The sequence below is a fragment of the Trachypithecus francoisi genome, unplaced genomic scaffold (assembly GCF_009764315.1).
Source record: "Trachypithecus francoisi isolate TF-2019V2 unplaced genomic scaffold, Tfra_2.0 Lachesis_group13, whole genome shotgun sequence".
In the NCBI taxonomy this organism is placed as follows: Eukaryota; Metazoa; Chordata; class Mammalia; order Primates; family Cercopithecidae; genus Trachypithecus; species Trachypithecus francoisi.
In genome coordinates this window covers 25,046,715-25,071,300 of record NW_022681458.1, presented here as the reverse complement: position 1 = coordinate 25,071,300, position 24,586 = coordinate 25,046,715, and the positions used below count along the sequence as shown (strand labels likewise).

The 24,586-nt window shown below is 41.2% G+C and overlaps 1 protein-coding gene across 1 annotated transcript in view; it reads right to left on the bottom strand.

Annotated features, from left to right (window-relative positions):
* The window catches only part of PECR (peroxisomal trans-2-enoyl-CoA reductase), a 42,050-nt gene extending 17,467 nt beyond the window's left edge, over positions 1-24,583 (bottom strand). Inside the window, exons 1-4 of the mRNA XM_033230340.1 lie at positions 24,355-24,583; positions 9,935-10,068; positions 8,870-9,035; positions 2,707-2,788 (exon numbers count right to left, since the gene is read on the bottom strand). Coding sequence (XP_033086231.1) covers positions 2,707-2,788; positions 8,870-9,035; positions 9,935-10,068; positions 24,355-24,535 — 563 coding nt within the window. The 5' untranslated portion in view covers positions 24,536-24,583. The remainder of the gene's footprint in view (positions 1-2,706; positions 2,789-8,869; positions 9,036-9,934; positions 10,069-24,354) is intronic.
* Positions 24,584-24,586: the final 3 nt, after the last annotated feature.

Sequence of the window (24,586 nt, the reverse complement as noted above, 5' to 3'; positions counted from 1 at the left end):
GATCGAGACCATCCTGGCTAACACGGTGAAACCCCGTCTCTACTAAAAAATACAAAAAACTAGCTGGGCGAGATGGCGGGCATCTGTAGTCCCAGCTACTCGGGAGGCTGAGGCAGGAGAATGGCATAAACCCGGGAGGCGGAGCTTGCAGTGAGCTGAGATCCGGCCACTGCACTCCAGCCTGGGCGACAGAGTGAGACTCCAACTCAAAAAAAAAAAAAAAAAAGGAGTGCTCAATCTCTGACATTCACCCTCCTCATCTATTGTAGAGGATACCAAAACCTATGTCTTTCTTTTTTTTTTTTTTTTTGTCGAGACGGAGTCTTGCTCTGTCGCCCAGGCTGGAGTGCAGTGGCCGGATCTCAGCTCACTGCAAGCTCCGCCTCCCGGGTTTACGCCATTCTCCTGCCTCAGCCTCCCGAGTAGCTGGGACTACAGGCGCCCGCCACCTCGCCCGGCTAGTTTTTTGTATTTTTAGTAGAGACGGGGTTTCACTGTGTTCGCCAGGATGGTCTCGATCTCCTGACCTCGTGATCCGCCCGTCTCGGCCTCCCAAAGTGCTGGGATTACAGGCTTGAGCCACCGCGCCCGGCCAAACCTATGTCTTTCAAATTTCAAATTACAACACAATGATAATAGTGAAATAAAATTAGCAAGTAATAAGCAGCAAGTGCAAAAAAGAAAATATAACAGAGCAGACCACAATAAAATTGAAAATATCAGCCCAGTGCAGTGGATCACGTCTGTAATCCCAGCACTTTGGGAGGCTGAGGTGGGTGGATCACCTGAGGTCAGGAGTTAGAGACAAGCCTGACCAACATGGTGAAACCCTGTCTCTACTAAAAATACAAAAAATTAGTGGGCATGGTGGTGGGTGCCTGTAATCCCAGCTACTCAGGGGGCTGAGGCATAAGAATCGCTTGAACCCAGGAAGCAGAGGTTGCAGTGAGCCAACATCGTGCCATTGCACTCCAGCCTGGGCAACAAGAGCGAAACTCCATCTCGAAAAGAAAGAAAAAAGAAAAGAAAGAAAAAAAAAATCAGAGGCACATAGATAGTAATAGGTTTCCTTCACGAATTTTGTTTTGCCTATAGACACACATACACGTATGTGTTCTCTAGGTCAAGATGTAAAATTTTTTTCTTACTATGAGTCATGGTCAAAAGTGTGAAAGCCATTGGAAAAGGAAACGATTCTTAAAGAATAAAAGCAAGAAATATCTGAAACATATTTCCATAGCAAAGACTGTCTTTTCCATAGCAAAGACAAGTTGTGTTTTTTCCTAGCCAACCGAATATCAGAAAAGCCACTGATTTCATTTCAAAAATGTATTTTAAGCAAAGAAACTCTCGTTACGTCTTACATATGCATGAAGGAGGATAAATTTCACTTATAAAGGAACTACAACTTTTCCAAAGGTCAGTTTGGCAATATCTCTTAAAATTACAATGGCATTTGGCTTTGGACTTAGCAAATATACTTCTTGCAATTTAGGCCACACACCATCTGATGTATATAAAATGTTACTTACTGCAGGTGTTTAGTTGGGTTTTGGTAATAACAACCCAAATGCTCACCAACTGGAAATGGTTACATAAATCATTCCTTACTTACGGTTTATAAAGTGGCATATTAGCCACAAAAAAAAGAAGAAATCTCTTTAGATTTGGTTAAGAAAATATCTCCAGGATATTTGCTTCATTTGAGAACATCAAGATACAGAATAGTGTTTAAAGTATCCTAAATTTTTTGTTAAAATGTAGGAAAAAGACATGCCCCAAAACTATCAACAGTAATTGCCTGTGAGGATGGGAAATGCCAGAAAGAACCTACAATCTGAATTATTTCTTCCAAGATGCTAAAATAGGTAAATATGTTTAGTAAAGAATAATGAGCAGGAAAAGAAGGTATAGTGGTATCAATGGCCTGCACACCATTTTTTACTCTGTTTTTAGTAACATCACATTGATTTCCACCTGAGGAAGTACCTCTTTTTTTTTTTCTTTTTTTTTTCTTTTTTTTTCTTTTTTGAGGCAGAGTCTCGCTCTGTCGCCCGGACTGGAGTGCAGTGGCTGGATCTCAGCTCACTGCAAGCTCCGCCTCCCGGGTTTATGCCATTCTCCTGCCTCAGCCTCCCGAGTAGCTGGGACTACAGGCGCCTGCCACCTCACCCGGCTAGTTTTTGTATCTTTAGTAGAGACGGAGTTTCACCGTGTTAGCCAGGATGGTCTCGATCTCCTGACCTCGTGATCCGCCCGTCTCGGCCTCCCAAAGTGCTGGGATTACAGGCTTGAGCCACCGCGCCCGGCCGAGGAAGTACCTCTTGCCTGTTCTCAGTCCATGTCCAAGCGGTGATGACCGCAGTTCCTCATTCCTCAGGCTGACCATGCATATCAGAGCAACCTCATTTCTACAGTTTTTGGTTAATGGGTGAACACATGACTAGGCAGTCTGCATCTGGCAGTCTGAATCTGAACGGGAATGTTTTAGAAGTACTTTGAATTTTAAGTTCAATAAATAATAAACAAAACTTTGAAATGTAACTTCAATTTTAAGTTCAATTAAAAGAAAATGTTAACTATTAGGATCACAACTCCTTTAAAGGTATTAATGATCTTGATTTAAGAAATGTTCCCTATCCCGCTTCCCCCATCCAGAAGACAAAACTCAAAGACTTAGAAAGAAAATAATATAAAAATGCTTACGCAGCTAATGGAAATCCAGCTTTAGTAAGGACAATGATATTGACGATAGATCCTCCATGCTCTTTCATCCAGGAGTTGTAAACTGCAGGATAGAGGCAAACTCGATCATTAAATTTTTAAACAGTGTCCTGCTCCTCCTGATACCTTGTTTCAGCACAGTGCCTGTTTGGTATGTTTTACATGTTCATTTACATTTTCTTATAAAAAAGCCTGATTGAGGTAAAATTTACACATCATAAAATTCATCTACGTTAAGTGTGCAATGTAATGACTTAATAAATATACACAGAGTTGTGCAACCATTACTACAATCCAACTTTAGAACCTTTCCATCACCCCAAAAAGTTCCTTCACACCCATTTGCAGCTCAACCCATCCCCAGGAAAACACTTATCTTTCTGTTTCTCTAGATTTGCCTTTACCTTTTCTGAAAATCTCATGTAAAGTGAATCATACAATATGTGGTCTTTTGTGTCTAACTTCCTCCACTTAGAATCATGTTTGTGAGGTTCATCCATGTTGTAATGTGTTAATAATTCCTTTCTGATTGCTGAGTAGTATTCTGTTATGTGCATATGCCATATTTTATTTATCCACTTATCAGCTGATAAACATTTGGATAGTTCCTCTTTGGGGCAATTATGAATACAAATTTTTGTGTGGTCATATGTTAACTCTGTTTAGCTTTTAAAGAAACTGCCAAATGGTTTTCCAAAGTGTCCCCACCATTTTACATTACTCTCAGGAATGCATGTGGGATGTAGTTTATATACACCCTTGCTGTCTGATTTTTTCATAATAGCCCTCTAGTGAGTGTGAAGTGGTATCGCACTGGAGTTTTTATTTGCATTTCCCTAATGACTAACATGTTGATCTATACATCTATCCTATGTCAGTACCACACTGTCTTAAAATCAAGAAATAACTGTGAAATCAAGAAGCGTTAAGTCCTCCAACTTTCTTCTTTGGCAAAATTGTTTTGGCTTTTCTGGGCCCTCTGCATCTCCATATATAGTGTAGGATCAGTTTGTTAATTTCTGCAAAAATGTACAGGGATTGCACTGAATCTATAGATCAATTTGGGAAGAACTAACACATTAACAATATTGAAACTTCTAACCCATAAACACTGAATATCTTTACATTATTTAAATCTTCTTTGATTTCTCTCAGCAGTGTTTGGCAGTTTGTAGCATACACGTCTTACACTTCTTTTGTTAGCCTCATTGTTAAATATTTTATGATTTATATATGCTGGAAGCTCCACTTGATATTTGGCACCAATTCTACTCATACAAATCAAGATAATGCTAGAGATGTATCTCCAGTCTCTCTTCAACAGAAACCCAAATTCTTAGAATTTAAAGATCAGACAAAATTAAATACTCAATCCTATTAAGGGCTTAAGCAAAAATAAGAATACCTTACCATTATTACAGACTGCTTCCCTGTGAGTTTTTACCAATTCATAATATAGAACAGAAAAAAGAAGGTAAAACCAGTAGAAAAGAAGACATAAAATACAACATATTCTGAATCTAAGACAACTTTTTCACACTATTTTCACATTGCTAAATTTGGGATGCCTTATAGTTGGTGGTATCTTACAATTATAAATAGCAGTGTTTTTACTTTCTTAATGTATATAGAATGATGGTGAATTTCACAATTAATTATATCTTTGGCTCAATGAAATACAATAGTTATTTTTATTTTTATTTTTTTTATTTTTTTTATTTTTTTTATTTATTTTTTTTTTTTTTTGAGACGGAGTCTCGCTCTGTCGCCCAGGCTGGAGTGCAGTGGCCGGATCTCAGCTCACTGCAAGCTCCGCCTCCCGGGTTTACGCCATTCTCTCGCCTCAGCCTCCCGAGTAGCTGGGACTACAGGCGCCCGCCATCTCGCCCGGCTAATTTTTTGTATTTTTTTAGTAGAGACGGGGTTTCACCGTGTTAGCCAGGATGGTCTCGATCTCCTGACCTCGTGATCCGCCCGTATTTTTAAACAATACGATCATACACCTAGAAAACCCGAAACTAGTTTGACAAACTATTAAATAAAGCTGCAAATTATCAGTTAAAGCTAGAAGATACATTTGAAAAAATAAGTTTTCAATAAACCAACAATAGTCCAGCTGAAAAATAAAGTGGAAAAAGAGTCCATTCAAAGTAGCAATAGCCATGAAATATATCTAGGCATATAATCTTAATTGAAAGTGATCTATGTGATTCAAACCACAAACCTTTGCCAAAAGATATAAACAATATTTTATTAATGAAAAGACATGTTATGATGGAAAGATTCTATGTTTAAACATGTCAATTATTTCCAAGTTATTAAATGTAACACAATTCCAATCAAATTTCCCCAGGATTTCTGAGGAAGAAGCTTGAATATAAAATTCATGTCAAAGAATAAATGGGCCTGGTGTGGTGGCTCACACCTGTAATCCCAGCACTTTGGGAGGCCAAGGTGGATGGATCACCTGAAGTCAGGAGTTCAATACCAGCCTGGCCAACATGGCAAAACCCCATCTCTACTATAAATGCAAAAATTAGCAGGGCATGGTGGCACGTGCCTGTAATCCCAGCTACTCGGTGGGCTGAGGCAGGAGAATTGCTTGAACCAGGGAGGCAGAGGTTGCAGTGAGCCAAGATCACACCACCGCATTCCAGCCTGGGCAACAGAGACTCCATCTCAAAAAAAAAAAAAAAAAAAAAAACAAAGAAAACAAGAATAAATGGTCATGAATAGCCAAGAAAAGTTTGGAAATAAAAATAAAGCAGTATTTTCCATACCATATCAAATACTGAAAACTACATAAAACCATTTGTTTTTAGCACAAGAAAGGAGAATAACCATTTATTTAAATTATTCTACACAGACTTTCTGCTTCTGGACAAACACCACCATATACATATATTTATTTATTTCCTAGTTCTGAAAATGTCTAGAAGAAATGATAACCCAGTAGTAGTGAACACATGTAGCACCCAAATCTCACCTTCTAAAAATCATTCCCGGCTAGGAGTGGTGGCTCACACCTGTAATCCCAGCACTTTGGGAGGTCAAGGTGAGAGGTTCACTTAAGCCCAGGAGTTCAAGACCAGCCTGGGCAACACAGAAAAACTCTGTCTCTATGAAAAATTTAAAAATTAGCCAGGCGTGGTGTCATGTGCCTATAGTAGCAGCTGCTCGGTAGGCTAAAGCGGGGAGGATTGCTTGACCCCAGGAGTTCAAGGCTGCAATGGGCTATGCAGCCTTGAACCACTACACTCCAGCCTGGGTGACAGAGGAAGACTCTGTCTCCAAAAAGTAAATAAATAAATAAGCAAACAACAATTATGATTCCCTAGTAAAAGGAACTAGGTCTTCTTGGAGAAACAGGTCTGAGCCATGTCAAAAAGACACAGAAGCCAGATCAGCCAGACAACTAGAATGTCAGAAAGAAAATGACAATAATGAGTTAGAAATACTGAATAAAAATAAATTCCATTCATCAACAGTAATGCTTAGGAGAAAAAAGAAAAATATAACTTATGAAAACTAAAAACTAAAAGCCCCAAATAAGTAAAAGTAAAAATAATAGGCCTTGTATTCTTTTTATTTATTTGTTTATTTATTTATATTTATTTTTATTTTTATTTTTTATTTTTGAGATGGATCCTCGCTCTGTTGCCCAGGCTGGAGTGTAGTGGTGTAATCTCGGCTCACTGCAACCTCTGCCTCCCTGGTTCAAGAGATTCTCCTGTCTCAGTCTCCCAAGTAGCTGGGACACTCTGCCATGCCCGGCTCATTTTTTTTTTTTTTTTTTTTTTTTTTTGTATCTTAGTAGAGACAGGGTTTCACCGTGCTGCCCAGGCTGGTCTCAAACTACTGAGCTCAGGTAATCCACCCACCTCGGCCTCCCAAAGTGCTGGGATTACAGGCATGAGCCACCATGCCCGGCCGGCCTTGTAAATTCTTTACAAGCCAGTTTTGGCTAATAAAAATCATTGCTGAATTTCAATTCTGTAGACTTTTAATTGACAGTTGTTAGCAAGGAATCTTGGATTAGTAAGACATTGCTGATTTGCTTGTTACATGGAGTGAAAGCACTGAGCTATACAGCTTGGGTTAGAGACCACTAGTTGTCTCCCAATACTCAGTCTCTCTTTCTTCCACAGAAATAGAATTTGTATTAGGTACAAAGCTGCCCACCTAAGGACTCTATTTCCCAGTTTCTTTTACAGCTAGGTATGATCATTTAACTGAATTCTAGCCGATGAATGTGAGCAAACATCATGGTGCTACTTCCAGATGGTGCCCATAAAAGGAATGGGTGAGCATTATACTTTTTCCCCATTCCTGCTGTCTGCAATGCACATTTGATAGCAAGAACTGGAGCAGCCCTCTTCAATCATGCAATGGAAATCACAGGTCAAGAACAGTAGAGCAATAAGAAGGATCCTTGGCTGGGCGCGGTGGCTCAAGCCTGTAATCCCAGCACTTTGGGAGGCCAAGACGGGCGGATCACGAGGTCAGGAGATCGAGACCATCCTGGCTAACACGGTGAAACCCCGTCTCTACTAAAAAATACAAAAAAACTAGCCGGGCGAGGTGGTGGGTGCCTGTAGTCCCAGCTACTCCGGAGGCTGAGGCAGGAGAATAGCGTGAATCCAGGAGGCGGAGCTTGCAGTGAGATGAGATCCGGCCACTGCACTCCAGCCTGGGCGACAGAGCGAGACTACGTCTCAAAAAAAAAAAAAAGAAGGATCCTCAGTCCCTAATGATTATGAAACTACCATGCAATCCTCAGACTACCTACCTGGACTTTTTATGTGAGAAAAATCAACTAATGTTACTGGAACGATCCAGCTTGTATCACAACTTATACAGAGCTTGATTCTGCTAGACAGGTAGACATGTCTGCAAGACCTCTGACTTGTAGACATTAAGAATATAAAGCCTAATTCAGGTTGGCATGAGTTAGGGTTGACCCTTTGAGTTAGGGTTGTACTTGGTCTGTATTTTTCTTTTTCTTTTCTTTTTTTTTTTTTTGAGACGGGAGTCTTGCTCTGTCGCCCAGGCTGGAGTGCAGTGGGGCGATCTCGGCTCACTGCAAGCTCCGCCTCCCGGGCCCACGCCATTCTCCTGCCTCAGCCTCCTGAGTAGCTGGGACCACAGGCACCCACCACTGTTCCTGGCTGATTTTTTGTATTTTTAGTAGAGACGGGGTTTCACCGTGTTAGCCAGGATGGTCTCGATCCCCTGACCTTGTGATCCGCCCGCCTCAGCCTCCCAAAGTGCTGGGATTACAGGCGTGAGCCACCACGCCCGGCCCTTGGTCTGTATTTTTCATCAAAAGAAAGAGTTGGGTAGTTTTTAAAGAATCTCTTGCCGGGCGCGGTGGCTCAAGCCTGTAATCCCAGCACTTTGGGAGGCCAAGACGGGCGGATCATGAGGTCAGGAGATCGAGACCATCCTGGTTAACACGGTAAAACCCCATCTCTACTAAAAAATACAAAAAAAAAAAAAAAACTAGCCGGGCGTGGTGGCGGGCACCTATAGTCCCAGCTACTCGGGAGGCCGAGGCAGGATAATGGCGTAAACCCAGGAGGCAGAGCTTGCAGTGAGCTGAGATCAGGCCACTGCACTCCAGCCTAGGCCACAGAGCAAGACTCCGTCTCAAAAAAAAAAAAGAATCTCTTGAGTTACCCAACTCAGGAGTTCAGTACTAACAACCCACAAAACACAACCTTTAATCCAAACACTATATGTGCATGCTAATTAGTTGTTAGAGAGCATACAGACTCTGTCTCTGGTATTCTCCCTGAATTTATTTATTGGTTCTGCGAAAAGATTTAATAGATTCATTTCTTAAAAACAAAATAAGTGTGAGAGTTTTCTCCAATGTTATGAACAAGTTTATAGCTAAATCTATGTACAGATCATTAATAATTTCCTCATAATAAATTCCAAGAAATAAAATGATTGATGGATATCCACACTTTATAAATATTGCCAAATTACTATACTGAAATGTACCAATTTACATTCCTATGTTGTAAGTGAGAAAATCTAGGCAATAAATGTTAATGACATGGGGCTTCTGAGTCCCTCATAGGATTCCTGAGATCTCTAAATAAAGACGTGGTGACTTGTGGATACTGATGGTACTTGCCTGCTTTGCACATGTAGAAGGTACCTGTCAGGTTGGTCTCAAGCACGGCGTGCCATCCCTTAGAACTGATGTGTTCAGCAGGAGAAAGAAATTGGCCTCCTCCATTGTTCACCAAGAAATTGATCTTACCAAAAGTATCTAAGGTAGATTTGACCAAATTATTCACCTAAAGAAGAACATTGGAAGTTACTAAAAGTAAAAGTTTACTAGCCTAACCTGCTACCTCACCTGACTGTTTGCTCTAGACAGAGTCTGCAATCTCTCACAGTCACTCCAAGTACCACAGTGAATGAACATGCAGCAATGAATAACCCTAAAAATCCTACACCAATGAGTAATGTACCAGCACCCAATACCCACACATCACAAAGCTAAAATTGTAATTTTGACAACAAGATAGATCCAAGGGCCTGGAACACTCTTGAGTAGGGCAGGCCTCTGTCATATGTTAATTTGTAAGCTACCAACCCAGAATAAACACTGATGAAATCAGATTAAAATGAACATTAAAAAATGACTCAAGGGGCCAGGCATGTTGGCTCACGCCTGTAATCCTAACACTTTGGGAGGCCGAGGTAGGCAGATCACCTGAGGTCAGCAGTTTAAGACCAGTCTGGCCAACATGGTGAAACCTGTCTTTATGAAAAATACAAAAATTAGCTGGGCATGGTGGCATGCACCTATAGTCCCAGCTACTCAGGAGGCTGAGGCAGGAGAATTGCTTGAACCCGGGAGGTGTAGGTTGCAGTGAGACGATATCGCACCACTGCAATCCAGCCTGGGCAACAGAGGAAGACTTTGTCTCAAAAAAAAAAAGATAAAAAATGACTTAAAGGGCAAAAGGCCATCTCTACCTGAGACCACACTCTTGCCTCCCTTCCTCTCCTTCTCCAGTAGTCACTGGCTCAGTAAATCATTAACATGAGAATCTTCTTCACAGCCTCTGCTTCTAGTGAGCCTCATCTAAGACAGCTACAATAGGAGAACCTGAAGCACAGCCAGGTTTAAGAACCAATACTGCAAATTACAGTGAATGAATAAATAATACAGATAGATCTCCATTACCTCCTCTTCATTCCGGATGTTGCATTGTACGGGAATGACTCGTGCCTGGTTTGTGGCAGGTAGGCTGGCCTTCAGTTCATCTGCCGCAGACTTCAATCTCTCCAACTTACGGGATGCAATAACCACATTACTCCCTGAGGAGAAATAGCCAGAGAACAAGTAAATATGCCTTCATGAGATGCAGTGAACACATTACACCTTGAGAAGTAAATAGCCAGGAAACAAATAAATATGCCTTCCCGAGTTGTCCAAATTCCAACAATAATAATATTTAAAAATATATCATGTCTTCCATTTTTTGAAGTATTTTTTATTTTAGAGTCAAGGTCTCACCCTGTTGCTCAGGCTGGAGTACCATGGCTCGATCATAGCTCACTGTAACCTTGAACTTCTCCCAGGCTAAAGCAATCCTCCCACCTGGCCTCCCAAAGTTCTGGGACTACAGGCACAAGTCACTGCACCTGGCCATGTGTGTTCCCATGTCTTAAAAAAAGCTGAATTAAGACTTCTGCTTCTGAACAAGATGGAATAATAGAAACTGAATTTGCCCTCCATCCTGAAATAACTAAAATATTGGACAAAATATATGAAACGATGGTTTTCTGGCACTGGACATCAAGTAGCACCAGATGGTCATCTCTGAGAGAGTGAAAACAAACATGAGCCCTTGGATTTCCCCAGCTTGCTGCCTGGAGAGAGGTTCTAGACTGCAGCAAGGGAGGGGAACACGTTCAGAGACCAAAGTCTCCCTGGTGGAAGAGATGAAGTTGGGAGTCTAGGGAGCCAAGGCAGTGAGATTGCCAGGGGATAGGGAGAAAAGATATACAGAGAGAGAGAACTCCAGAGATCTAAGGCAGTGAGATTGCCCAGGGGATAGGGAGAAAAGATATACAGAGAGAGAGAACTCCAGAGATCTAAGGCAGTGAGATTGCCCAGGGGATAGGGAGAAAAGATATATAGAGAGAGAGAACTCCAGAGATCTAAGGCAGTGAGATTGCCCAGGGGATAGGGAGAAAAGATATACAGAGAGAGAGAACTCCAGAGATCTGCAGAGTCTCTCTTGAACCTTCACCTGAGTACCGATCGATGCTTGGGAATAAATCAAAGAGGAAAGAACCACCAAAAATGGGCAGGGAGATCAAACCCTGGCACTCACACAGCACTGGGAACTGTTAGTGTGCCCAGCAGAAGAAAACCTTTCACAGGGCATTCTGTAAAATACGCAGAAGCAGATGGCTTCCGCAGTGAGGCAAAATTCACCATAAACTAAAGGCTGCTCAGATCAAGCCTCTTTTAAAGTATTAAATTGTTTTCAAGTGACCTAACTGTATCCCAGAACAAAGCTCAAGAGTATATGTATGTGTATATATACACACGTATATTTTACATATACATTTTTATATATATACACATATATGTATATATTTATATACATACACACATATATACACATATATATAATATATATATATTTTTTGATATGGAGTCTCGCTCTGTCGTCAGGCTGGGATGCAGTGGCACAATTTCAGCTCACTGCAATCTTCACCTCCTGGGTTCAAGTAATTCTCCTGCCGCAGCATCCCAAGTAGCTGCGACTACAGGCATGCACCACCAGGCCCAGCTAATTTTTGTATTTTTAGTAGAGATGGGGTTTCACCATGTTGGCCAGGATGGTCTCAGTCTCTTGCGCCTAATAATATTTATAAGAATATAAAAATAACCAACATGCACCAAGGTCAATTTAGTATCTGGCATCCAACAAAAAAACTACCAGGCATGCCAAGGAACAGGAAAATAACAGCACATAATGAGGAGAAAAGTCAATTAATAAAAACAGACCCAGGCCGGATGCAGTGGCTCACACCTATAATCGTAATCCCAGCACTTGGGAGGCTGAGACGGGCTGATCATGAGGTCAGGAGTTTGAGAACAGCCTGACCAACATGGTGAAACCCTGTCTCTACTAAAAATACAAAAAGTAGCCAGGCATGGTGGCGTGCGCCTGTAATCCCAGCTACTCAGGAGTCTGAAGCAGGAGAATTTCTTGAACCTGGGAGGCAGAGGTTGCAGTGAGTTGAGATCACCCCACTGCCCTCCAGCCTGGGCAACAGAGCAAGACCCTGTATGGAAAAAAAAAAAAAAAACCCAGAACCAGAACCGGAAATGACACTGATGATATAATTAAATAGATCAGTGATGAAGAGAAAAATCTTAAAAGCAGCCAGAGAAAAACAACACATTAAATATAGAACAAGAAAGATAAAGACTTCTTTCAGAAACAATGCAAGCCAGAAGACAGTGAAACATCTTTACGGTACTAAAAGCAATGAAAAAGATGGTGAACTTAGAAATCTTGACCCAGTGAAAATATCTCTCAAAAATGATGGCAAAATAAAGACTTTTTCACCCATATGAAAGCTGGAAGAATTCATCAAGGTGTTCTGCACTACAAAAAAGATAAAAGGAAGTCCTTCAAGTAGAAGGAAAATGATGCCAGATAAAAATCTAAAAATATACAGAAGAAGAAAGAGAACTAAAAACGGTTCATTTCTGTGTTTGTTTTTGAGACAGGGTCTTACTCTGTTGCCTAGGCTGGAGTGCAGTGGTGATCTTGGCACACTGCAGCCTTGACCTTCTGGGCTCCACTGATCCTCCTACCCCAGCCTCCCGAGTGGCTGGGACCACAGACATAAACCACTATACCCGGCCAATTTTTTTTTTTCTTTTTTTTTAAGTAGAGATGAGGTCTATGTTGCAGAAATAGTAATTATGTGAGAAAATATAAAGATTTTTCTTCTTTCTATTCAGATCTCTTTAAAAGGTAGTGATAGTTCAAAGCAAAAATAATAATGTATTATAGGATTTATAACATATGTAGAAATAAAATGATTCCCTCCTTCTCCTTGAGAATAATAGCACAATGGCTAAGAAGGGTGAAATGGAAGTAGAGACAGTCCTTCCTTTGCTCTGCTCTAATATGCAATGATTTCAGTTAGCTTAGCTTAAAGACACCAGTCTCTCAACAACATGGTTCAAATTTCAATAACCATGGTATATTAACTGTAACTGCATAAAATGCAAACTTCACTGCTAGCTTTTCAACCCACAAATCATAAATAACAGATGTACATCAAGATCAGTGATTAATCAGTGATTAATCATGTCATTTCTTCCAACATCTATCAGTGAATGGCCACTGTGCATCTCTTCTTCAGTTCAGAAGAGCTCAGACAGCAAAGAATATAGCTGTGTCACCTCCTGGTTTTTCAACAAGAAACCCAAGTGACATTTTACAAAACCACATGATCTAAAGGAGGGACTGGTCAACAAACATGAAAAGTGAGACCAAAAAATGAAAATTTGTAACACTGGAAGCGAAATTAGAATTGCATATCAGGGGAATTATAAAAGGGGAATGCATGACACTGCCACCATTCTAGAAACTACAGAAAGCCAGAAGATCTTACTGAAGGCAAACTTAACATAATGAGGAAAGTACATATGACAAAGAAGACGAAGATATCCCAAAGGAAGTGACACCCACAAAAAATTTCACATTAAAGAAACTTTTGGGGCTGGGCGTAGTGGTTCACTTCTGTAATGCCAGCACTTTGGGAGGCTGAGGTGGGCAGATCACAAGGTCAGGAGTTTAAGACCAGCCGGACCAACATGGCAAAACCCCATCTCTACTGAAAATACAAAAATTAGCCAGGCATGGTGGCGGGTCCCTGTTAATCCCAGCTACTCAGGAGGCTGAGGCAGGAGAACTGCTTGAACCCGGGAGGCAGAGGTTGCAGTGAGCTGAGATTGTACCACTGCACGCCAGCCTAATGAGAAGAGCAAGACTCTGTCTCAAAAAAAAAAAAAAAGAAAGAAAGAAACTTTTGGAAATATTTCATGACATTGAAAGTATAAAAGATAAAATGTTGGAAGCTGATCCAAACATAGAAAGAAGTATGACAATTTAACAAGGTATAGGAAAAATGCTTGCTCCATATCATAAGGTATACAATGAGAAGGCAAGCACTAATCGAATGACTCGACACACTTTTCACATGAAAATAAAAGTTTAATTTTCAATACTGAGTTTTTAAATTTTTTATTTTTAATTGACAAATAACTGTATACATTAATGGGGTAAAACGTGATATTTTGATACATAAATATATTGTGGAATAATGAAATCAGGCTAATGTATCCATCACCTCTTATCATTTCTTTGAGGTAAGAACATTCAAAATCCACTATTTTCACTATTTTGAAATACATAATGCATCACAAACTATAGCCATCATGCTATGCAATGGATCATCAGAATTTATTCCTCCTGTCTAAATGAAACTTTGTACTCTTTGACCGACATCTAGGAGACTGAAGGAAGGAAGATGAACGCAGAAATGAAAACTTAAAACAAAAGAAACTTTTAAAGGAAGGGGCCAGGGGAATAGGACTCCCTGCTTCTAGTGAGCAAAAACAGCAGCCTTGAGCGTCTACAGCCTTTTGTATTTATAGGGTAGAAAGAGCAGGGAGGAGGAGGAAACGATTGGTCAGCTGCTCAACTGATCACAGGTTCACATTATTGCTAACAAGCTTCAGATGTGCCTCATCACAAGACACACTTGTGCCTGGGTCGTGACTATCTTCAGCATTCCTTCTGGTTGGCAGTTTGTCGGTTTGCCAACATTCTGCGTTTATGAGAACAGTTTGCTGTTTGCTTATATACCCTCCAGTGGTATACTGAGTTGATCAGGACCCTCACTCTTTCGGCCCGCAACATCTCTCCCTTTTTGTTTTTTGAATTGAGAAAGGCAATTGCAAAATGTGTAGCCTTGGTGGTTCATTCCGTCTTCACATTCAGCATGTACTGGGGGAAACCAGGCCCATGGTTGGGATCCATGGGTCCCTCTAGTCTCCTGTTATGTGGTTGCACACACCTTGAGGGCACCCACACAGTTTGTTCATCTCCTGCAAAAACACATACCCTCGTCCCCACGTTAGTAAATCAATGGAAACAGAAGAAAAGTTTTTTGTGGCTGTGGCCAGGAGGCATGCCGAAGCATCTGCTCCACAAGCTGTAACTCAGCTTCTGCCTCTTTGGTTAATTACCGTGGGGTAAAACTTCTCATTGATAAGGAGATGCAGGCTCTTTCTGATTAATAGAAGGCACAGGGAAAGCAAATTGAAGTTCATCCTTCTCGTGCAACAATATAGCAAAAACAAAACAAAACAAAACAAAACCTTGGCCGGGTGCGGTGGCTCACACCTGTAATCCCAGCACTTTGGGAGGCCAGGGCAGGTGGATCATGAGGTCAGGAAATCGAGACCATCCTGGCTAACACAGTGAAACCCTGTCTCTACTAAATATACAAAAAAATTAGCCGGCAGGGTGGTGGGTGCCTGGAGTCCCAGCAACTCAGGAGGCTGAAGCAGGAGAATGGCGTGAACCCAGGAGGTGGAGCTTGCAGTGAGCCAAGATCATGCCACTGCACTGCAGCCTGGGCAACAAAGTAAGACTCCGTCTCCAAAAAACCACAACAACAACAACAAAAATGATCCTTAAGAACTTCAATTTGTACTGTACAGGTGGGTCCATTAAATGCTGTGGGTTGTGATAGAAAAATCTCTCTCCTAGTTGTACTTGCAAATCCTTGATTCCCTCACTTCTCCCTTAGTGGAGAAGCGTGCAACTTACAGGGAACAAGCCATAGTTGTACAATATACTCTCCTGGTTCAAAAACCCAAAGATCTTGTGACACTACGACTACCGGAATGTCTTCTTCACAATCAAAATCAGCAACTCCTCGGACTACAGTAATGCCTTGCAAGTGAAGATGACTTTCGCCAAAAAGTCTCTATTTAACTCTATCCCCATTTCTATTTATCCCTACTTATCTCTATTTGTCCCTGCAGGCCTCTTTAGGTCCCTTCAGGTCTCTGTTTGTCCCTGAAAGTCCCTGTTTGGGCGCCACTTTGACAAAAATTTCTGAAGGTCATGAAATACTTGTACTTTTTCCCATTGACTATTTTTGCTTTGCATGGTTTCAGCTTGCATGATCATTGTTACAATGCTACAATGCCATGCAGAAGCAAAGACTACCTATGAACTGTTAAGTGGTTCTTTTACATATATATTTTAAAGATGAGGTCTCATTGTGTTGCCTAGGCTGGACTGCAGCGGTTTTTCAGTGTTAAATTCTATGTGAGGTGATACAGTTATAGACTGTTCTCACCCTAATACAGCATTTCACTGTATCATAATTACCTGTTAATTTAACAGTCTGCTCCACTCACTGTCATCTCCTGGAAGGTAGGGACCCTGTAATTGTTCTATTTGTTATGCTAACACACAGTCCAACATATACATGTGGAATAAATGAAGCTCATAATGGCACAGAGTACAAGGGCTCTCCATTTGGCCTGAACTATTTTAGTTGTATAAGCTAAGCTAGCTACTGCATATTAAAATAAGGCATTTTATTTTATTTCTTATCTTTATAGATGTAGCGGTGACAAGTGCAGTTTTGTTACATGGATATATGTGTAGTGTGGGCTTTTAGTGTACCCATCACCTGAATAGTGGACACTGTACCCAACAGGTAATTTTTCAACCTTCACTCCCCTGCTTCTACCCTCCCACCTTTTACAGTCCCCAATGTCTATTATTCCACTCTATATGTCCATGTGTACCCACTCTCTACCTCCCACTTATAAGTGAGAACATGCACCATTTGACCTTGTTTCTGAATTATTTCAGAAATAATTATTTCAATTATTATTAAGCCTCCAGTTCTATCCATGTTGCTGCAAAAGACAAGATTTCATTCTTTTCATGGCTGAGTAGTATTCCATGGTATATATAACATATGTTCTTTATCCAATCATCCATTGATGGGACAGTTAGGTTGATTCCTTAACTTGCTATTGTGAATAGTGCTGTGATAAACATACTAGAGCAGGTGTCTTCTTCACATAGTGATTTATTTTCCTTTGTAGATACCCAGCAGTGGGTTTGCCAAATTGAATGGGAATTCTATTTTTAATTCTTTAAGAAATCTCTATACTGTTTTCCATAGAGCTTGTACAACGTAAGGCAATTTTAAAAACTATGTTTAAAGTTTAGGTTATAATTTAGTAAACTAAAAATGGTAACAATTTTTGGAAATTCTCGTGTGCAGTCTGAGGGTTTTATGAAGCAAAAATTGGAAAGATTCACCATGAGTTCTTTGTAAGCCTTGCCTAACTTTAAAATGGAATTTAATTTCTCTAAATATATAATGTTCAACAAAACAGAAGTTATATGGTTAGGAGAATGCTTACTCCTTTCTCCTTTTGTTTCCAGGAGGGCCCTCTTCTCCCAGGAGGAAAAATAACTGAAACACAGTCACGCACCCCATAACAATGTTTTGGTCAATGACAGACCACATAAATGGCAGTGGCCCCATAAGATTAAAGTGGAAATTAAACATTCTTATCATCCAGTGGTACTGTAGCCACTGTAATGTCATAGGTGCAATTACTTTATTTTTTTATAAATTTAGTTTAGCCTGTGTGTACAGTGTCTATAAATTCTGCAACAGTAAACAATAATGGCCTAGGCCTTCACATTCACTTATCACTCCCTCACTAACTCACCCTTAGCAACTTCCAGTCCCACCAGCTCCTATGTCCTATGCAGTGTTCTATACAGGTGTACCATTTTTTAATCTTTTATCCCATATTTTTCCTATATCTTTTGTATGTTTAGATATGTTTAGACACACAAATATCTACCTTTGTGTTACTATTTCCTACAGCATTCAGCACAGTACCATGCTGTACAGGTTTGTAGCCTAGAAGCAATAGGCTATACCATATAGCCCAGGTGTATAGTAGGCTATACCATCTAGGTTTGCCTACCTCTCTATGATGTTCACACTATGATGAAATCGCTTAAGGATGCATTTCTCAGAAGATTTCCCCATTGTTAAGTGACACATGACTGTATATACTTTCAGACTAATCCAACCCTCAGTTAGGTTTCTGTCACTTAGAAGAAATAGCTGAGCTGATCAGTGAGATGGAAAGGAGAAATAAGCACTCCAGGACAAGCCACCACCTCCTTCACCCACTTCTTTATTTGATATTTCTGCCTTCAACATGTGTATTTTTCACTCCATTTCCCAGAGTAGGGCATAGGCTCCACAGGGCAGGGATTAAAAACTTCACCTAGGCTGGGCGCGGTGGCTCACGCCTGTAATCCCAGCACTTTGGGAGGCCAAGGCCAGTGGATCGCTCGTGTTCAGGACTTCAAGACCAGCCTGGGCATCATGGTGAAACCCCACCTCTACTAAAAATATAAAAACAAATTAGCTGAGCATGAAGGCACATGCCTGTAATCCCAGCTATTCAGGAGACTAAGCCACGAGAATTGCTTGAACCTGGGGGCGGAGGTTGTAGTGAGCCAAGACTGTGCCACTGCACTGCAGCCTGGGTGACAGAGTGAGACTGTGTCAGAGAGAAAGAGAGGGAGAGGGAGAGACAAAGCAAACAAGAACACTAAGGTGATTAATGCCTAACTTTGTCCAAGACCTCAAATAAAAAATATGGTGAGACTATAAATAGGATGATTCACATGGATTATCTAAATAGAAGTTTACTAAATTATCACTTGTTACTATCTGAAACTTCAAGACTTCAGGACGGTTGTCTACTACAAGTAAAGATGCACTGAAATACAACTTTACAAGTCCATTTACTTTCACTGATAGAAACTTCCATCATAGACAAACTTAAACTAGGGTGCAAACGTATTACAGGAAAAAACAATGCAATGCTGGGTAAAATAAAAACCTAAATGTCCATTCAGGAAATGGTTAAATAAGTTATTACAGATCCACACAATGGAATACTATGCAGCTTTAAAATGAATGAGATATGACTACAGTACTACCATCGAAAAACACAAGATATGAGCCAGGCATGGTGACTCATGTCTGTAATCCCAGCACTTTGGGAGACTAAGGTTGGAGAATTGCTTGTGGCCAGGAGTTCAAGACCATCCTGGGTGAGACCTTGTCTCTAAAAAAATGTGTTAATTAGCCAAACATTGTGGTACATGCCTATAGTTTAGACACTTGGGAGGTTGAGGCAGGAGAATCATTTGAGACAGGAGTTCGAGGCTGCAGTGAGTTATGATGGCACCAGTGTACTCTAGCCTGGGTGACAGAGCAAGATCCTGTCTCTAAAAAAACAAAGAAAAAACAAGATATTTTAAGTATATATATAAATATATATACACACATACACACATATATATAAAATGATTACAGAGCAGGAATACTGTGATCCCAATTTTGTAAAAAACAAATATATATACGTGTGTATACATGTGCAATTAAATTAATAGAAAATCACCAGGAAGGGAATTTAGAAAAAGGGCAGAATGGGTAAAGCTCATTTTTTCTTTTATACACTTCTATACTATTTTTATTGGAAACCTCTTATGTTACCTTATAATAAACTAGAAAAATATTATATATAATCCTGACCTTTCATGCTAAATCATTTGAATAAACTTTCTGTTTATATGTAGCTAGAGAGATGCTGGAAGCACAACTGACCTGGTTAGAACAGGTATAGAAGGCCAGGTGCGGTGGCTCACGCCTGTAATCCCTGCACTTTGGGAGGCCGAGGCAGGCGGATCACGAGGTCAGAAGATCAAGACCATCCTTGCTAACACGGTGAAACCCCGTCTCTACTAAACATACAAAAAATTAGCTGGGCGTGGTGGTGGGCACCTGTAGTGCCAGCTACTCGGGAGGCTGAGGCAGGAGAATGGCGTGAGCCCGGGAGGTGGAGCTTGCAGTGAGCTGAGATCACGCCACTGCACTCGAGCCTGGGCAACAGAGCGAGACTCCACCATCTCAAAAAAAAAAGAATAGGTATAAAAGTAGCTTGTGGATAAGGAGTTCTTTCAACATCAGAGGCTTGTAGCCCCATTATGCTGCGTTCCTGCTTAGGCTGATACTGATCCTTTTCCATCTTCAGCTCAGAATACTACATTTATTCAGCAACTTCTTAGTCCCTGGTGTTGGTAACAGGCTAGTTAGACTAGACTAGAGCAAGAAAAAATGCTGTCTTGGCTCATAATTTCCACCTGCATTTCCTAATTGCATTTTATCTACTATACCTAATTTATGTTCTACTGTAGTAACAGAAAGTGAATGATTAACTTGAAGATAAAAAAAAAAATCTGATACGAATTCAACTTGATGATCTTAGGTTTTTCTTGACGAAATCAGGTTTCTCTCTGCCTAACAGCACCTGTCAAAGGTACAAAGGAGATCCAATTCTGCCTACAATATCCTGCTTTTGTGAGCTAAAGCTTTCTGTATCCTCTCAGCAAAAGGAAAAGTCAAAATCCTGTGCAAGTGAAAGACAATACAGTCATCATCGTTTTAAAAACCATGTCTCAGAGTTCATGCAAAAAAAAATGTAATTCACACCAAAAAAACAAAACCAAAAACAAAAAACAGTGGCCTTCTGACTAGAAAGAAAACTGGAGGCTAGGCGTGAGGGCTCCATGCCTATAATTCTAGCACTTAGGGAGGCTGGGGTGGGTAGATCACTACAGGTCTGGAGTTCGAGACCAGCCTGGCCAACACGCCAAAACCCCGTCTCTGGTAAAAATATAAAAATTAGCCAGGCGTGGTGGCACATGCTTGTAGTCCCAGCTACTTGGGAGGCTGAGACATGAGAATCGCTTGAACTCGGAAGGCGGAGGTTGCAATGAGCTGAGATCATGCCACTGCAGTCTGGCCTGGGTGACAGAGTGAGATTCTGTCTCAAAAAAAAAAAAAAAAAAAAATTGGCTAACATTTTCTTTTTTGCTCAATTTGGGTTTTTATAACAATGTTGTGGAAATAGCCATTAATTCTTGCATTAAAAAAATAAAGAGGAAAAAGTCATTATAAAAAATGATTTTTGTGGCCAGGCGTGGTAGCTCCCAGCATTTTGGGAGGTCGAGGGGGATGGATCACAAGGTCAGGAGTTCAAGACCAGCCTGGCCAATATGGTGAAACCCCGTCTCTATTTTTTTTTTTTTTTTGAGACGAAGTCTCACTCTGTCGCCCAGGCTGGAGTGCAGTGGTGCGATCTCGGCTCACTGCAAGCTCCGCCTCCCGGGTTCACGCCATTCTCCTGCCTCAGCCTCCCGAGTAGCTGGCACTACAGGCGCCCGCCACCTCGCCCAGCTAGTTTTTTTGTATTTTTTAGTAGAGATGGGGTTTCACCGTGTCAGCCAGGATGGTCTCGATCTCCTGACCTCGTGATCCGCCCGTCTCGGCCTCCCAAAGTGCTAGGATTACAGGCTTGAGCCACCGCGCCCGGCCAACCCCGTCTCTATTAAAAATACTACTCAGGAGGCTGAGGCAGAGAATTGCTTGAACCCGGGAGGCGGAGGTTGCTGTGAGCCAAGATTGTGCCACTGCACACCAGCCTGGGCGACAGAGCGAGACTCCATCTCAAAAAAATATATATATATATTATATATATATAAAATATTATATTATATTATATTCCTTCACTGAAGGAAATCCATTTCCAATACAACAAAATAATTGTCTATATATAATTTTAAGTATATGACTTTTTTTCTCAAAAGACACTCCATCGCTTTTATCAGAATCTCAGAGAGATCCATGTCTTCCAAAAGACTAAAAGACCATTGTCCTAATGTTTTAGTTTGTGGTAAGAAAAATACAGTTTATCACCTTATTCCAGGGGTGTAGTTTTTGGCCAGTGCACAGTTATGCAACAGGATGAAAGTTCAAATAGCACACTTATGCAACAGGATGAAAGTTCAAATACATAAAATCCCACTGAAAGTCCTTCAAGGTGAACTAGGGTCCTATGCATCTGCTGAGAAGCCTAGTAGCTGACCTTTGCATGAATTGATAACTGATTCTGATTTTCTAACAGATTTTCCTAAAAAAGGAGAGAGTTTGGTGTTGAGAATAAACTGCGCAGTAATGGTGATGAGGTTATATCATGGCCTCACTAGGATGTTTTTGCTTTTTTTTTTTTAACTAAAAATATACATGTTTTCTTTTTCAGTTCATACTATGCCAGATGTTGGAAACAGTGGTAACCAAAGATAATTTAGAGGTTCATTAAAAAATATTTAAAAAGACGAAGACAATTTTAATTACTCATAATTAACATTATTTTCAGAAAAATAGCTAAAAATCTTATAAAATTCCTTCTGGTCTATTTTTGCATGTATAATACTTTTTTTTTTTTTTTTTTGAGACGGAGTATTCCTCTGTCACTCAGGCTGGAGTGCAGTGGCGCGATCTTGGCTCACTGCAACCTCTGCCTCCTGGGTTCAAGTGATTCTCCTGCCTCAGACTCCTGAGTAGCTGGGATTACAGGCACATGAAACCCTGTCTCACCATGTTTGCCCAGGCTGGTCTCGAACTCTTGATCTCATGCTCCACCCGCCTCGGCCTCCCAAAGTGCTGGGATTACAGGCGTGAGCTACTGTGCCCAGCCCTGCATGTATATTTTTTATTAAAAGCAAAACTGGGACAGGCACGGTGGCTCATGACTGTAATCCCAGCACTTTGGGAGGCCAACGCGGGCGGATCACCTGAGGTTGGGAGTTCGACACCAGCCTGACCAACGTATACAAACCCTGTCTCTACTAAAAATACAGAATTAGCCAGGCGAGGTGGGGCATGCCTGTAATCCCAACTACTCGGCGGGCTGAGGCAGGAGAATCACTTGAACCAAGAAGGGGTAGGTTGCGGTGAGCCGAGATGGCACCATTGCACTCCAGCCTGGGCAACAAGAGTGAAACTCCATCTCAAAACAAAACAAAAAAAAAAAGTAAAATTGGAATGCTATTAGGTTTAGAATTCTACTTTTCCCAATAATATGGTATGCATTTATCCAAGTAAGTCTTCAATAGCAAGATATTTATTTATTTATTTATTGAGATGGAATCTCACTCTGTTGCCCAGGCGGGAGTGCAGTGGCTTGACATCAGCTCCCTGCAACCTCCAGCCTCCCAGGTAGCTGGGACTACAGGTGTGCACCACCATGCCTCGCTAATTTTTGTATTTTTAGTAGAGATGGAGTTTCACCATGTTGGCCAGGCTGGTCTCGAACTCCTGACCTCAGGTTATCTGCCCGCCTCAGCCCCCCAAAGTGCTGGAATTACAGGCATGAGCCACCTCGCCAGGACAAATAGCAAGATATTTAAATGGAAGCATTATATTTCATTGTAATTGATTTAACTATTTCCCTCATATTGGATTTTTAGGTAATTTCCATTTTTTCACTACTCAAGACTACATCCTTGCATGAAAATCTTTGCTTGACTCTGTTTCTTTAAATTCCTGAGAAAGGAATTACTGTCATAGAGCATAAACATTGTGAAGGTTTTTGGATCTTTTTTTCCAAATTGCCCTCCAGAAATTTTGTAATAATTTACATTCCTGCCTTCTCATTCCTGCATCAACACTTCAATTTTTCCCAATATTTCAAAATTTTGTTAGAAAAATGAAATCTTACTGTTTTATATTTTATTACCAATAAAGTTGATTATTTTTTCATATGCTTCTTGCCTGTCTGTAGTTCTTTTGGAACACTTAGTCCATACCATTAGTCTAATTTTTCTATCAGTGTGTTGGATTTTTTCTTTGCCGAGTCTAGTGGCTCAGCCTGTAATCCCAACACTTTGGGAGTCAGAGGCAAGGCAGGAGGATCCCTTGAACCCACCAGCGTGGGCAACAGAGTGAGACCCTATCTCAAAACCAACAAACAATTTATCGATGTTGTAAATATTTTTCTTCATATGCCCTTAAACTTTATACATTTTTTTAAATTCAATGAGGATTTACACCTTCATACAGGCAGACTGATTTATGTTCCCCTTTGTGGTTTATTCCCTCACTTATGTGTTTACAAAGGCCTTTCTTCACCCAAGTTAAGGTAAATATTCAGCATATTTCCTTGCTGTGGTTAAGAGATGTGAGAAGATACTGTGAGAGACTCTCAGTATGCTTACAATTTTTTCCAGTTAAACGCAGTCTTCCCACGTTTCCTAATCACTCACATTAAGCATATAGAATGGATGAATTTTAAATCTGAATATAAAACTAATTGCACAGCATGTGTCACTGCTCTTCTTATTGCCTATCTCGGGCAGTCTCTTTGGCCTGAGTGGTCCCTTTAGTTTTTAACCAGTGGCTCCATAATTCCTTAGGAAGAGCTGCTCTCTTTTGTCTCCATGGTGGTCGTAATTTCGCCCACACCTGCCCCCGCTTTGCTCTACAGCTCCACACTCCCCCAACCCCGCCGAGAGCCCCTGGCTCCCGATTCCAGGTTACCCCAGGACACCCCAGCCATGTCTGTGCACCAGCGGCCCGCTCACGTACCCAGCTCCAAGAGCTCCTTCACAATGGCCTTTCCGATGCCCGTGGCCCCGCCGGTGACGATGGCCACTTGGCCCTGCAGCAAACCAGGCGCCAGGCAGCTCCTGCCCTTAGCCCAGGAGGCCATCTCTGCAGCGGCGTGCCAGAGCAGCTGAGCGGGGCGCCTGCTGGTTCTCAGAGCCATTCGAGGCGGGCGGGAGGGCAGGGCAGAGCCCGAGCCCACGTGACCGCCAGG